This window comes from Typha angustifolia, chromosome 8, assembly GCF_048772165.1.
Source record: "Typha angustifolia cultivar Huaian chromosome 8, ASM4877216v1, whole genome shotgun sequence".
Taxonomy (NCBI): domain Eukaryota; kingdom Viridiplantae; phylum Streptophyta; class Magnoliopsida; order Poales; family Typhaceae; genus Typha; species Typha angustifolia.
In genome coordinates this window covers 15,392,960-15,408,759 of record NC_133246.1, presented here as the reverse complement: position 1 = coordinate 15,408,759, position 15,800 = coordinate 15,392,960, and the positions used below count along the sequence as shown (strand labels likewise).

At 37.5% G+C, this 15,800-nt stretch overlaps 4 protein-coding genes across 5 annotated transcripts; 3 read left to right on the top strand and 1 right to left on the bottom strand.

Annotated features, from left to right (window-relative positions):
- Positions 1-499: 499 nt before the first annotated feature.
- On the bottom strand, positions 500-1,918 carry LOC140764850 (large ribosomal subunit protein cL37). 2 transcript variants are annotated; one of them, XM_073103664.1, is made up of 3 exons: positions 1,772-1,918; positions 673-1,020; positions 500-557 (listed from the first exon to the last, which is right to left on the bottom strand). In XM_073103664.1, the coding sequence occupies exons 1-2, from the start codon at positions 1,854-1,856 to the stop codon at positions 695-697; spliced, it is 411 nt and encodes a 136-aa protein (XP_072959765.1). In that variant the 5' UTR covers positions 1,857-1,918; the 3' UTR covers positions 500-557; positions 673-694. The 2 variants fall into 2 exon arrangements, with proteins under 2 accessions (XP_072959765.1, XP_072959764.1); XM_073103663.1 differs by having other exon boundaries at positions 534-1,020.
- A 530-nt stretch (positions 1,919-2,448) lies between these two features.
- LOC140765691 (probable protein S-acyltransferase 1) lies at positions 2,449-5,806 on the top strand. The gene is made up of 6 exons (XM_073104894.1): positions 2,449-2,715; positions 3,228-3,443; positions 3,540-3,848; positions 3,985-4,218; positions 4,589-5,090; positions 5,437-5,806. The coding sequence occupies exons 1-5, from the start codon at positions 2,665-2,667 to the stop codon at positions 5,087-5,089; spliced, it is 1,311 nt and encodes a 436-aa protein (XP_072960995.1). The 5' UTR covers positions 2,449-2,664; the 3' UTR covers position 5,090; positions 5,437-5,806.
- A 480-nt stretch (positions 5,807-6,286) lies between these two features.
- Positions 6,287-8,879, top strand: LOC140764988 (magnesium-protoporphyrin IX monomethyl ester [oxidative] cyclase, chloroplastic). The gene is made up of 5 exons (XM_073103888.1): positions 6,287-6,864; positions 7,242-7,306; positions 7,410-7,737; positions 7,820-7,918; positions 8,447-8,879. The coding sequence occupies exons 1-5, from the start codon at positions 6,400-6,402 to the stop codon at positions 8,708-8,710; spliced, it is 1,221 nt and encodes a 406-aa protein (XP_072959989.1). The 5' UTR covers positions 6,287-6,399; the 3' UTR covers positions 8,711-8,879.
- A 721-nt stretch (positions 8,880-9,600) lies between these two features.
- Positions 9,601-15,486, top strand: LOC140766237 (COP9 signalosome complex subunit 2). Its single transcript, XM_073105720.1, has 12 exons — positions 9,601-9,750; positions 9,919-10,011; positions 12,336-12,414; positions 13,141-13,381; positions 13,485-13,559; positions 13,645-13,779; positions 14,018-14,205; positions 14,299-14,367; positions 14,449-14,539; positions 14,648-14,782; positions 14,969-15,081; positions 15,164-15,486. Exons 1-12 carry the CDS (start codon positions 9,741-9,743, stop codon positions 15,252-15,254), a joined length of 1,320 nt encoding a protein of 439 aa, XP_072961821.1. The 5' UTR covers positions 9,601-9,740; the 3' UTR covers positions 15,255-15,486.
- Positions 15,487-15,800: the final 314 nt, after the last annotated feature.

The following is a 15,800-nucleotide window of genomic DNA, read 5'->3' as shown; positions in this document are numbered from 1 at the left end:
GTAAACATACTGAGAGTTGAAAGCAGAAAGAAGAGGAAAATAATCCCACAGTGACTTACTCTGTCTCCCTTCTGATAGTCCAATTCCGCATAATTCTTGTTACATAGTCATTAAAATTGAAGAAAGGAAAACTAGCTTATCAATTTCCTGATTTAAAGATCGAAACCCTCATACTTTGGATCGGACAAAGCGGCAAGAAGATGGTAACAAAACCTATGCGCAAAGCATAAATGTGGAATAAAAAATGGTACACTTTGGAGGTTTAATTTAGTGAAGAAAAAACATTAATGTTATGGGGAAGGAACATCATAGACCTTTCAGAAATCCTACATTGAGAATTATTAGTAGGCCTATCTAATATAGAATCATCAAAAGGAAAGCATTATTAATTATCTGGTCGCTGAACTGGATTGAAACACTCTTCTAGACCACAATATTATCTATCATCAAGAAAAGATTTCAATCTTAAATTGTCTGCAACATGAATTCTTAAAATATCTGATTCTGAAACTGAATGACTTTCTTGCAGGATATCACCAAAGGCCTGTTTACGTTAACTGTAATGTCATTCAGAATAACAAGCAAAACACATTAAAATTTAGTTTCTTTCGAATGAACAAACATCAGAAGAAAAAAAATAAAGAGAGGCAAATGCAGATGGCAGCTCTGAACCTGCAAGGCGACTCAATATCGGTCAGACATTCTTGTTCTTCTTCATCTTTGATGGTGGCCATCTTCCCTTCTTCCTAAGTCTTCGCTTGCGGACAAGGCGCTTCCTCCGCAGCCTTAACTTCTTGGCCAGCTTCATCTTCAACCTTTGCTCGGAAATCATTTTCTGCTTCGACTCCAAAGGGAGATTCTCAACTGGCACAGCCACTTCTGACTGCTCAGTTCCATCAGTCTCGGAAGTTGCATGAACAACCACCGACTTCTTCTCTCCATACAGAAGCTGATTTGAAACTCTAGCTCCATTAAATGACTTCTGCTGGAGACCAAGGCTTTTCCATTGCAACCTTAAGGCTGCAAAGTGGCCAATAACAAGGTATATTTATATGAAAGAAACCTGAAGAGAATTGAGGTATCTCTTAAATTATCTACCAAAATAACCAGCCATAAGCTGAATACTAAAGGTCAGAAGACTTGCAGTGAATTGGGATTTCTTTTGGACATTTTGAAAGAAAATGGGGGGAGCAAAATATATGTCCTTATATCACATTTCCGCATTTATAATTAGTTGGAGAGGGAAATCTTCAATCTATAAAACAATAAGATACAACATAAGCTACAATGTCAAATCCAGAGAGAGTGAAAACTCCAAATAGAAACATAAACAAAAACCAGTTTCTGAGAACCAAAAGGAGACACAAGCATTATTAAAGTAGATACCCAGCAACATCTGCCACAATTCAAGAACCACCAGGAGTCACCATCCACGAAATTATCATATCAACAGAAAAATAAAACATCACGCAAGATAAGGACCCAAAAGAATTATAATACTTGAGATCTCCTCCACTAAATGGGTACTTATAAAATGACATTCGAGATGCTCGCAGAAATGCCCAAATGAGACGTAAGGGTAGCAAACCAGCACAAAGCTGTGATTCCAACAGAACCCAGTTGGTGAAATCTTCCAAAGAGAATAAATTTGTGAACAAAGTAGAAAACTTGCATGAATTCTCCCAGAAAAGAGGATGAAACTAGTAAACACACAGCAGAGGGACAGCAAGAGATAATCAATCAGAAAAGCACGTCTCTCAGAAATACTTACAAGGATTAGCAGCAGCGGGGATGGATAGAGTACGATGGGAAGCAGAAGAGGAAGGCACGAAGGACAGAGGAAGGAGGAGAGCCATGGCTGGCCTTTTTGGATAAGCCTCTTCCCTCTCCTCTTCTATCTATCAACCGAGCTACTAGCTCCTCTTAAAATGGGCTAATCGCTCCAACTGGATTGGGCCAAGATCGAATGGGCCTCTTCCTCCCCTCCTGAACATTTCAGTCGGACTCCGTTTAGAACGCTCCGACATGCAGCGAACCTCAATCCTCAGTAGTACTACACGGAATGCGTACATAGCTGGGCATTGGACATCTCAAAGTCGTCAAGATTAAGACACTTCGTCACGACTTTAGTTAGCCCACTGCTGTATAAATTAAGCACAACAACATGGAGGCAACGCAACAGATTTAAACCCCCCAAAAAAAAATTCCCTCCGGAAAAATGTTAAACAATCCTACTGATTTATGTCATAGATCATGAGTTCAAAGTTAGTATATAGTGAAGTTTTTTTGTTAGAAATTTATATATATATATATATATATATAGATCTTTAGCTCGAAATCCCACCCACACGTGCCAAATAAGCCGGGTCGTACTTCCGTTTGGGGGGGGGGGGGGGGGGGGTGGGGGGTGGTGGTGGTCGTCAACTCCGTTAAAATTCCCGCGGAAAACTCGCTCTCCCGCCTGAGTGGCTCCTCTCGATGTAGTACATGCCAGCAAAACCCAAAACTAGAAAGGGCTTCTCATTGTCTTTCTTCAACTGTCTCTTTTTAGACGTCAAACTGGAAGAGGTCAACTATAGTTTGATTTCAAGAACCTAACGTCCCGATTTTTATTTTTTATTTTTAATTTCTCTTCTCTTGTTGGTCATTTGTTGAGAGAAAGATATGTCGACGCCTAGTAACAAGAGGTTGTATCAAGTTTGGAAGGGAAGCAATGTAAGAGCTCTGAGCCTCTGACCTTTCTTACTTTAATGTGGGTTTTTTTCGGGGGGGCGGGGATTGATTTGGGCATTTGTTTGAAATACGTGTAAAGCTTTGTAGACAATGTTAACTTGTTTGGCATCCAAGTTTCTGTACTCTTTGATGCAATCGATATGACTTGTAGTATTGTGAATTAGGATTTCTGAAATTTATATTCCTAATTAGGATTGAATGTGATCTGCTAATGTAGTTATTACTCTTTTCAAGTTTGTAACTTTATTTGTGGATGCTTGCTTTTATTACCACCACGGCACATCACCATATCGCCACCATTTAGGTATTTTACCTGGTGTTTTGATTCTCTTGCTTCATAAGTTTCAGCAGTCTCACCAGGAGAAATGATCTTAGCATAATCTCTGTTTGAGTCTTTACTATAATTTGTAAATGTTGTAATATTTAGAGTTTTTTTTAATTTTTGGATAAAGTGTGCCTTCACAAATGTAACTGTTGCTTTTTCTTGATCTCAGAGGTTCTTCTGTGGTGGAAGACTAATATTTGGTCCGGATGTGGCTTCTGTTCTACTGTCTGCAACTCTAATAGCCGGTCCATCAATTGCGTTCTGTTGTCAAGTGATCACTAAGATCATTGACCATGAGAATTCTCACAAGAAGGAATCAGACACTAATCATAACCGAATACTTGATTTTCCGGTACTCATTATGACAATAATTCTCTTACTGGCGGTGAGTGATGCATGGATATCCATTGCTATAATATGGAATCTCTTTCTACTATCGCTTGAGTTTATTTAAGTCATACATATTTGATGGATGCTACAGGACTTGGTATTCCTCTTCTTGACATCTAGTAGAGATCCAGGTATAATACCGAGAAATGCACGTCCGCCAGAATCAGATGAGGCATTTGATGTCAACACTCCTTCCATGGAGTGGGTCAATGCTACAAGTCCACACTTACGGTTGCCCCGTACAAAGGATGTTGTTGCAAATGGATGTACCGTGAAAGTTAAATACTGCAATACATGTATGCTGTATCGCCCACCCCGGGCTTCTCATTGTTCTGTCTGCAATAATTGTGTTCAGAAGTTTGATCACCACTGCCCATGGGTTGGTCAGTGCATCGGACTAGTAAGTAATCTGCAGAGGTGCCTTCCTAGTATTAATGTCATTGGATCAGAGTGATGGTTCATTTGAATTTTGAGTTCTATATAAAGTTTTGCTGTAATACGATATTCTTGAAACTGAAACATCGTTTTTGCTGCAGCGCAACTACCGGTTCTTTTTCTTGTTTGTGTCATCATCAACATTTCTTTGCATATATATCTTCACACTTTCCTGGATGAACATTCTTGAGGAGAGAAAGAATTATAACAACTCCCTGTGTAAGTCCATGACAGGCGAAGTCTTGTCCCTTGTGCTTATAGGGTACACATTCATAGGAGTATGGTTTGTTGGTGGGCTCACAGTTTTCCATTCCTACTTAATCAGTACAAATCAGGTAATTGTTCTTAGTCTCAATTTTTATTTAAATGCCATGTAGCAGATTATTTCGTTTTTTTTAAAAGGTGACCTGGATTTTGGCGTTGCAAGTTTCAGAAAAGAAATTGTAACTTTACATGACAAGATGATAATGAGATTCATATTTCTTATAGTATCGTTGAACCAGCTACATTATCTAATTACTTGTGAGTTTTGATATGTAATGAGGCTTTCACAGCCGAAGTTATTGAACTGGATCTCGAACCTTTTTACTGTGTCATACTTCTGTAATTTTGTTTGTGGAATAATAATGAGTTCCACAACTTTGCTACTTGTTGCTTTTCCTAGTCTTTTTTGGTATAATTTGCAGCTGTGCACTTCTTTCGCAGACGACCTATGAGAACTTCCGATACCGTTATGATAAGAAGGAGAATCCATATAATAAAGGCATGCTGAATAACTTTAAGGATGTGTTTTTCTCAAAAATCCCACCCTCAATGAATGATTTTCGATCATTGGCATCTGAAGAAGCATCAGAAGTTGGATTTCTTCCTCTGAATACTGAGATAACTATTATTAGCCCGAAGGAGAAAATTGACTTGGAAATTGGCAGTATGCTTTACTTAAAGAGCAAATTGCCCACCCCAAGCATATTGCAGGCCATAGATTACGGTGCAGCCCAAAGGAATTCACAGGTCAAGGCAGTGCATGAGGATGCTGTATCTGAACCATTTACTTTTCCTGTTATTCAACATTCTAATGATCAAGGACCAGGAGAGCCCGATTTGAATTTTGGAAGAGAAGATGGAACTATTGGAGTTGCAAAGGCTAAGGAAGAAAGAGAATACAGTACAGCACCTCATCAAGATGGTCAAATGCAGCAGATGTGAGGTAAGTCGAACACCTATATCCTTATCTCAGTTTAAGAATTTAAAAGCACCTCATATGATATTTAGTATCCACCGGTACATGAAGGATACAATTCCTCAAATCCCTTAAAAGGAGATATGTGAATAAAAGGAGAGACTTGTTCTTGTTTAAATGATGACAGTCGTAACTGCTTCACGGCACAACAAAATTAGTGCAATGACTCAAAATACAACCTTCTGTTGGCCTTTTATTTCATCTACTTAATTATCCATCTGTTTTGGTTTTCATAGCAGATCTTATCCATAGAAAGTTACCGCTATCAGAGGATTTACTTAGAAGATTGGGGCATTGGCATATAATTTTGCAGGTTTTGCTCAATGGTGGTTATTATGAACACAGGAATCATCATAGAGTGCCAATATTGTGAGTCTCGAGGAGCATAAGTTCCAGTCTGCAACGTTAGAACTTGTCAGGATAGATCAAGAAGAACACTTGTTACGTGTGAACAAACATTTTATTGCGCTAATTATATACTTCAGACTGACATGTGAGTAACTACAAACAGCTCACCAAAGGGTAGAAATACTCAACTACCCAGTTCTCGTATTGAGGATGAACAGAAAGATGGGTACAATTCTGAATGGTGATTTTTGTCTCCAAGTGTGCATGTCTCTGAATTTCTTTCACATTACTGTATCATTTCTACTTTCAAGAAGATATAAAATTTTTCATATGCTCTGGAGCACTGAAACTTTTGTGGACAGAGTAGTGCTCAAGAGCATTATTAGCATGATCAAATTTCATCTGAAAATTATTAGTTTTCGGATTCGGAGGAGTTCTGCATGGATCTTTCGTACTGGCACTCCAATATGATGGGAAGCATTTGGAACTCTATTATTTGGCAATCCTTCTCCTAACTTTGAATTGTATTACCACTGAATGGCATCCAAGATCCATATTAGCCACAGTTTCTGAAGCAAAATTCCCTCTGGAAAAAGATCTTCATGATCATTATCAATCGATAAATTTCCTGATCAGAAGTAGACACGTGGTTCAATCTAGGCCAATAGGTAGGACCAAGAGAGACCACAAGATTACGTTCCACCTGGCAACACCTCATTAGTTGCCATAGATTCCCTGGATGATAGACCCAATCACTAACACCATCAGATGTCATTATACCACCCAATCCAAACCACTCCCAAATAAAGGACCCGAAGGCCAAAACTACCTCTATTATCCTCCTCTCTCCCTCTTACTACTCTAATACCGCAAACCTCAGTCTTTAGGGAGAGAGAGAGAGAGAGAGAGAAAAAAAGAGAGAGGAACAATGGCAACAGCAGCAGAGCTTTCCCTCATCAAACCCATCAATCCCATGCAAAAATTTAGCAGACCCACATCTAGATTTACCACTATGAGGCTTCCTCACTCCCAGTTCAGAGTCCTTGCCACTTCCCAGGCCACCACCGGCCCGAAGGCGAAGAAGGCCGGGAAGACGGCGATAAAGGAGACGCTGCTTGCGCCGAGGTTCTACACTACTGACTTCGATGAGATGGAGAGGCTCTTCAATGCTGAGATCAACAAGAACTTGAACCAGGAAGAGTTTGAAGCACTGCTGAATGAGTTCAAGACTGATTACAACCAGACCCACTTCGTTCGCAACCCGGAGTTCAAGGAGGCGGCAGACAAGTTGCAAGGACCACTGAGGCAGATCTTTGTGGAGTTCTTGGAGAGATCCTGCACTGCTGAGTTCTCTGGATTTTTGCTCTACAAGGAGCTTGGGAGGAGACTGAAGGTTAGAAACTATGCCCAGCTGAGCTATTTTTAGCATTTATAGATTGCTCTTTTTTCAATTATAAGTTAAATTTTATCTTTTTGTGGTCTTTTCTTGAGGCTTAAAATGGTTTAATTACATTCCTACGTTACATTCGCTGTAAAGCTTATTAAATAAGCTTGGTGCATGTGTAGCTTTAACTTATCCAAATTGCTATTTCTTTGCATACAAATCACTTATTTGTAGAATACACATGCAAAGTAATCTTGAATTAAATGGTAAATTTTACTCACATAGTCTTATTCCTGCTCAAGAAGTTCTAAGTAGCACTTTCTTTTCTCTTTTTCTTTGGAAATTTCATCTGACTGACTAACAACTTCAAAAAAAATTCATGGCAGAAAACCAATCCTGTGGTGGCTGAGATCTTTTCCCTCATGTCTAGGGATGAAGCGAGGCACGCTGGGTATGTATACTAAATTTTCTTGAACAACTTTCACTACCATATTTTCCCTCTATATTGGAAGGTAATAATAAATGACAACTCCAATTTTTGAATAATTCCATAGGTTCCTGAACAAAGGCCTCTCTGATTTCAACCTGGCACTTGACTTGGGTTTCTTGACAAAGGCCAGGAAGTACACATTTTTCAAGCCTAAGTTCATCTTCTATGCTACATACCTTTCTGAAAAAATTGGGTACTGGAGGTACATCACAATCTTCAGGCATCTGAAGGAGAACCCCGAGTACCAAGTCTATCCCATATTCAAGTACTTTGAGAACTGGTGCCAGGATGAGAACAGGCATGGAGATTTCTTCTCTGCCTTGATGAAAGCCCAGCCGCAGTTCCTCAATGACTGGAAGGCCAAGCTCTGGGCTCGTTTCTTCTGCCTCTCGGTAATTCTGATCGTTGCGGACACTCGTTTGATGTGTTTATAATTACCGTCTGATAATGAAAATTCATTTGAAATCTTCGTAGGTGTATGTTACCATGTACCTAAATGATTGCCAGAGGACTGCTTTCTATGAGGGCATTGGTCTGAACACCAAAGAATTTGACATGCATGTGATCATTGAGGTAAACATTTGATTTTCTAATTACATTCCATATAGTTCAGATAGTAATTTTCAAGTGAAATTTAACTTAGCCCACTGAATTATGGTCTAAACTCCTCCGATAAGCTAATCTAGTACTGTTTGGTAGGCTGAAATATGAACTAATATGGAAGATTAGTCATGCCTACCTACTAGTGGGAGTTGCACATTAAGATATCCTTCTAGTTGCCTTAAGTTTGCTCTGCAAGTAATTCTATACTATCACCTAAATATATACAAGAAGTCAGCGCTACATGGGAAGGAATATACCTGTTTTGATGAAATTAATATAAGAGAAGCATAATATCCATGGTCAATCAACTGGAATAGCTCCACTAGGTCTTCTCTCTATCCTTTATTTAGCACAAACAAAAGAAATTTTAACTTCACTGTTATAGATTTTTGAGCTGAAATGCGAAGATTCTGGTCATTTTCTCCTTATTTTAATTTCTTTTGATTCATATAAATGGTTATTAGTTAACAAGTCTGTAATGATTATAATTTCTTGTAGACCAACCGCACCACAGCGAGGATCTTCCCAGCTGTTTTGGATGTTGAGAACCCAGAGTTCAAGAGGAAGTTGGATAGGATGGCTGAGATCAACACTAAGCTGATAGCACTAGGGGAGGGCCAAGACATTCCACTAGTGAAGAACTTGAAGAGGATTCCACTTGTTGCAGCCCTGGTGTCTGAGCTCATTGCCGCATATCTCATGCCCCCGATCGAGTCTGGATCAGTCGACTTTGCCGATTTCGAGCCACAGCTCGTCTACTGAATGTTTTTAAGGAGCCATTTCCTTCTATTTGTGCACAATTGGATAACACCTTTTCTCCTTAAGGAACCTTGTATCATTATGAGACTGGCATCAACTTAATGAGTGGGCTTTGTTATTCTGTAAAGAATAAGGGTTTCAATAATTTAAGATCAGCTGAGTTTTGATGTAACTTTGTTCCCTATGCATCTCAGTAGACTGCTTCAAAGTCATATTCTGAACTGCAACTTATATGAAGCTATTGGCCAATGCTGTGATCAACTGACATGAGTTTCTCATTCATAAGGAGCAGAATTGCTGATCTGCAATTGCTTTCAGTCATGTCAACATTACATGAAGGTTGCCAATTAAGATATTCGAATTTGGCGCGAAACTACTACCTGAATGAAACTTCAGTTGTTCACGAATAACTTTATTCCAACTATGAACTGCAAAAGTACTTGGAAAGTAAATGGTAGAAATGTAGAAGTAAGCAGGAACTTTACAGTGAGAAATTGCAAGGATTTAAGAGTAATTTTTCATCAATCATCAATTCAAATATGATCCTTAGCCTTTATTAACATCCAATGAAGTACATTATTTCATTAAAAAAGTTGCTCGTTAAAACAAAATCTAACAAGTAGTAATTAGCACGAGAAACTTTGGATGGATAGAGATATCAAATAAGCAATTTCCTTATAATTATATATGTCTCTTATAAAGAGATGTTTGTGTGAGCAAGGATAAGTTAGAGCAAAGAAACCGAATATCTTTGATCGGCTTCTTGGATATCCAAACCCGATAGTGCCGATCCAAAATCCGATTGCTTTATCGGGTTCGGGCCCTTCCTAGCTAAATCTTGTTCGAATAGATCAACCTCTCATGTTTGTCTCTCTGATTCTCTCTCTCTCTCTCTCTCTCTCTCTCTCTCTCCTCTCTCCAAACACTTTAGGAGAAAACCCTAACCCCATAGTCTTCGATCAAACCGCGAAATCTTCCTCAGTAGTTTGGAAATCGCCTTCTCTTCTGTCCGATAAAGAACGAGCTACGAATCATGGGTTCCGGTAAGAGATCCTGCATTCTTGTAAAGGGTTTACGTCTTTCTTTTGCCTCGGTATACTAGGGCTCCTCAAGGATTTCTTTACCATAAAAGGATCCTTCGTAATCTCATAATCTTGATTCTTAGTCTTGGGATTGTGATTTGTTTGTTCTACGTTGGTGGAAATGCTCAGATGCTGATATGGAGGACTATGGATTTGAGTATTCCGATGAGGAGCCCGAGGAGCAGGATGTGGATATCGAGAACCAATACTACAATTCCAAGGGTAAGAGTTTCATTTCTTGCAAAAATATGTCAGCAATTACTGTTCTTAGGGCAGTTACGCTACCTTGACTCATGCTGTTCGTATTTGTCTCTTGTAGTTGGGTTGAGCAGCATCAGAATAGATGAAGTTGTAAATGGATTATTAGTATTTTTGCTTGTAACCCTAGGACATTTGTCTTGTGAATGCTTATTCTTGCTAGTTACCATACTATCTTTATTCTGAATTTAAATGGTAGTATTTCATCTTCTTCTTCTATTTCGCTTAGTTAGACAAGTTTCATATTGCTTGGAAGTTGGTTAATTGAGCTGGAGGTATCAAGGAAGTTCATCAAGGATATTGCACAATACCAAGTTTCTGGGCTATATGGTCCTCTCTCTTTTCATTTCTTCATGCATGCATAGTTATCTTAAGGGAGAGTATAATCCTATGCATTTTGAATCTCACAGTTTCCTTCATAGCCTGTCTATTTAATACAGTTATTATGATTAGAGAAGAATGTATGTTCTCTTAGTTTGATCCTCTAATGCTTGTTAAGCTCCATTCCTTGCACAAAATCTGTTTTTCTAGGCTAAATATGGATTATGTCTTCACCTCTTATGAGTTCCTAGCATTTTTCATCTTTTTCGGTCAATCTCTCTTAGAATTTATGTTTTATATTATGTTAGATAAGCTTACTTTGCACTATGATTAACTTCCTCGTGTTTTCTTGCTGTTGTTCATTTGGCATCCCTTCTCTGCCAATGCGATAAATAGTAACGTCTGTTTTCCATCATGAAATTTATGTTGTGCTACAAATTATGCTACATGCTGGACCTGAATTTTTTTTGCTAGTAATAGAGAGGAAGATATAAATTATATCTTTATTAAAAGCTAAACAGTTGAAGTTTTGAAGCATTATGATTGTTGGCTACCTGTATCAGGAGCAATAGTTGAGAGCCTTTGTTTATTAAATTTTCTTGTGAGCGCAGGCTTTCACATAATCTCAAAATAAAAAGACCTTGTCGAACCATAAGTGACCCTAGCTTTAAGGGGAGGGCATTTTATTCATATCTTATTTGATAATATAAACACCAGTACATTTTATCAACCAACTATCATTCTTGGCCAAGAATGAGCTTTTTCTTTATTAATTAAAGCATGCAAAGAGTTAGAAGTGAACCAATCATTTAAGGTGAAATGTATACTACTCCTACTAGGTTTCTCCTGTCCACTGTGTGATATAATCATGATCTAGCAGAAATACCCATAACATAAAGAATGAATGCTGAATGGCTAAGAGAGTATTCTGACAAATTTATATTGGCTTACTATATGGAGGGAGCATTATAGCTTATTAATGTAGGTATTAAACAGTTTTACTCTATCATCTCAAAGGTTCCAGGGTTTTAAAGGAAGTTCATTCCATTTAATTTCTTGAAAAAACCTAGTAAATCCTTGGAAAATTAGAGTCTTAATGACCATATAAGAGGACTCCATTGTCCAAGTAGTGGTCCCAATATACGTTTAACTAAGGAGGTCTTATGAAAAGAAGTAGGTTCCTAGATTGTCATGAACTCATGATCACCACAGTCATGATATTTATGTCTTCTCATATGAAAAATAGGATTAGGTCATTGGTGTTGAGAAGGATCAACAGGAAGTACCATCTTTGACTAATAACAATCAAATTGGCATCACATTAAGCTTCTGTAATTATATCCTGCTGTTGAAATTATATAGTGAGATGGAGTCGCGGCATCTAACTTATTACAGATTAAATCTGCTCATGTAAACAGAAGTCTAAAATTGAACAATTATGTGATAGAAAACGAGAGTTACTGCACTTTGTAGTTGGAATTTGGAAATGACTGTTGTATCTCAAGTTCTCAACAACAAATACGGCAAGGCAAATTACAATTTTCAATCCAATATTTTCTTTGACCAACTTTTGGCAATGCAAGTTCATTATTCTGGTCTATTCACTGGATGTTATCATTTTGTCAACATCAACTTGCAGTATTAGCCAATTATTTTTTCTAATTTAATCCCATTTTTGGAGTTGTAAGATTAATCCAATTGCATGTTTGAATCAATACTTGAGGACTTCTTGACACCTTAGTAGATTAATCCAATTGCATGTTTGAATCAATACTTGAGGACTTCTTGACACCTTAGTGTGATACTATTATGACAACACTTTATTTAAAATTTCTTGCAAATATTACCAATGAAGTGGAGCATGTAGTATACTGCCTTTTTATATACTCAGTTGAAGATTTACACTTTTTCAAATACCTTGTGTTTGTGTGCACTCCTTATATTCAGTTATGAAATTCTTTTTTCAGGTTTAGTGGAAACTGATCCAAAGGGTGCACTTGCTGGTTTTGCGGAAGTAGTTCGAATGGAACCTGAAAAGGCTGAATGGTAAGATTTTATGATGGTAACAATTATATTCAGTTTTTCTGTATGTCAAATTGTCATACTCATAGAATGTTGTTTATTTGGAAGACAGATGGTTTACTTTGGAAGACAGTATATGGATTATGCTTCTAAGTCCGTAAACACATGCAAGGATATACTAGACTTTGTATGTGGTTCTATTGTGTCATCCCTTAGAGTGAAAAATTGGAGGTTACTTGGTATCAAGTTATTGAATGCATGGTAGCCATCAAGTGAATAGCCGGACATCAAGAATGTCTTCGGAGTGTGAATTTCACGAACTATATTTTGCTGGAACTTAGTGATTGATTAAGGTAGGATTAACATTAGGATAATTTAACCAATATGTTCTTTTCTACTAAAGCATTTCTTACCATTTTTCTGATCATTATTTGAATGACTAGTGAAAATATTGTTGTAACTTTAGTCTGGACATGTTAAGCACTGTTTTATGACCCAATATAGATTATTTCTTGTACAAGGGTTTGTCTATTAATTTAGCAGCCATTATATCGTAACTTTTTAGCATAAAATTATATTCATAGATTCAAACTAACATTCAAAACTAAGTTGAGTCAGTCATTTATGATTCTATGTGATATCGAATGCTACTAATGTGGGCCACTGTGCAACTATCTTTCTGTTGCTTGATTAATTATTCATTCTAGTCTTCTAGCCTACATGATACCTCTTTTCCAATGAAATCAACAGGGGATTTAAGGCTCTAAAACAAACAGTCAAGCTTTATTATAGACTAGGGAAGTACAAAGAGATGATGGATGCCTACAGGGAGATGTTGACATACATCAAGTCAGCGGTCACACGTAATTACAGCGAAAAATGCATAAACAACATAATGGATTTTGTGTCAGGATCAGCAAGCCAGAACTTTAGTCTACTGCAAGAGTTTTACCAAACGACATTGAAGGCTCTTGAAGAGGCAAAGAATGAGGTATGAAGCAGCCTTATCAAAATATGTATCTCATATGATCATTTGTCATAAAAGAAAAGATCTCTTTGTTCATGGTTTTGATGAAGTGTTTTGTTATCTGCAGAGACTGTGGTTTAAGACAAATCTTAAGCTTTGCAAAATTTGGTTTGACATGGGAGAATATGGCCGCATGAATAAGGTACTCTGATTTATTATAGGATGTTTGGATGCCTTCCACTGTGTTTTATTTCTTAAGATGGTGATTTATTCTTGAAAACATCTAGATACTGAAGGAGTTGCATAAATCTTGCCAAAAGGAAGATGGTACCGATGACCAGAAGAAAGGCACACAACTTCTAGAGGTCTATGCTATTGAGATTCAGATGTACACTGAGACAAAGAATAACAAAAAACTTAAGGTTGGAAGATGCTGTTTATTACCACCACATTTTTATGGTTTCATTAATATTTCTCCTGTACATAGTTATGATTTTGCTGCTAAATATTTGTCTTGTTCTGTGCTGCATAAAGTTGGCAATAATATGATAAATACTATACCGGTAATTCACTGGAGGAACTTCGATCTTTTTTTACAATGTGTTCGTTTTCCAAGTAGTTTCAGTATGACCTAATTGTTCTGATATCTTGTTTCTGCAGCAATTGTACCAAAAGGCTCTTTCTATCAAATCAGCAATACCTCATCCACGAATAATGGGAATAATTCATGAATGTGGTGGGAAAATGCATATGGCTGAGAGGCAATGGGCGGAAGCAGCCACAGATTTCTTTGAAGCATTTAAGAACTATGATGAAGCTGGGAATCATAGGCGAATTCAATGCCTGAAGTATATATTTCCTGTCTTATTTTTTCTTTCTCCTGACGAATCAAAGTGAAATTTCATACGCTGTCGCATTTCTTATGTCTCATCAAATTTCAGATACTTGGTTCTTGCCAATATGTTGATGGAATCTGAAGTGAATCCTTTTGATGGACAAGAGGCGAAACCGTAAGCCCTTCAGAATATCTGTACTTCTAATTTCTCTCTTTTGCCATTTTCTTCTGATAATACTATCTGCCATTTATGCAGTTACAAAAATGACCCTGAAATTTTAGCTATGACAAATCTGATAGCGGCTTATCAGAAAAATGAGATACTGGAATTTGAGAAGATCTTAAAGGTCAATTTGTTAAAATAACCTCTTAATATGCTAAGTGCCTATGAGCTTATATGATGTGTCATGTATTCTTAAGTGGCTGCTGCTGATGTGGTCATTTTTGTTTTTCAGAGTAATAGAAGAACAATAATGGATGATCCTTTCATCCGTAATTACATTGAGGATCTCTTGAAGAACATCAGAACTCAAGTTTTGCTCAAACTCATAAAACCATATACACGGATCCGAATTCCGTTCATTTCGAAGGTGATCTACTATTTCATAATTCAAAACCTTCTAATTGGTACTTTTAACATTTCTAGAAGGTGTCTGTTTTCTTCTATGGAATTCATTACAATACTCCATATTCTTTTCCACCATGAAGATAAGAAGGATTTTGAAAAGCACTTGCATGTATAATGTTCATGATTATGTATTTCATGTTCTGTTTAGGAATTAAATGTTCCAGAAAAAGATGTTGAGCAGCTCTTAGTCTCATTGATTCTGGACAACCGTATTCAGGGTCACATTGATCAGGTGAACAAGCTCTTAGAACGCAGCGACAGGTATCTATCTTTCTTCGTGTATTTATTATTAAAGCTCTCCAATGAAGGCCCAAGCTGATCTCGTTCTGTGGTTTTTCTGCAGGTCAAAGGGAATGAAGAAATATACTGCTATAGACAAATGGAATACTCAGCTTAAATCTCTATACCAAACAATAACTAACAGGGTTGGTTGAGATGGAATGATGTTTCTCTATGATATTTCACTGGGTATGGGACTTTTTCTGTCCCATCTGGGCAGTTGATGCCTGTTGGCTTACATTGTATATGACATAGAGAGGTGAATGCAAGAAGTTTCAGTCCGATATTTCGCGGTTATATTTTGTCTGTCTTTAAGTGGAGATAAAAGATCTGGTTTTGTCATGTAGAGAGATTCATATTTGGTCTGTCTAAATTGCTTCCTTTTCTCGAGTAAGCTGTACCTGAGAGGATGTTTGTTTCCTTGTTCTAGAAATACTTTGTAGACTTTCACAGGAGATTATTCTAGTTTTTGGTTGATAATTAGCATGATATCTTCGGGGTTAGACTATATTTACTTTGTGGAGTAAGCTTATTGCATATATTAAAGGCTACCCCTTGTGATGGTATGTATGTATGACGTTCCTACACCAGACCAGTCGATGCATATCCTACGAGGTATCTTCAATTAACGTCATATGCAGCGTTGAGACGGGGAAAATGTTGAGATCCACATCTTGATCATAATTACATGGATAGATTGT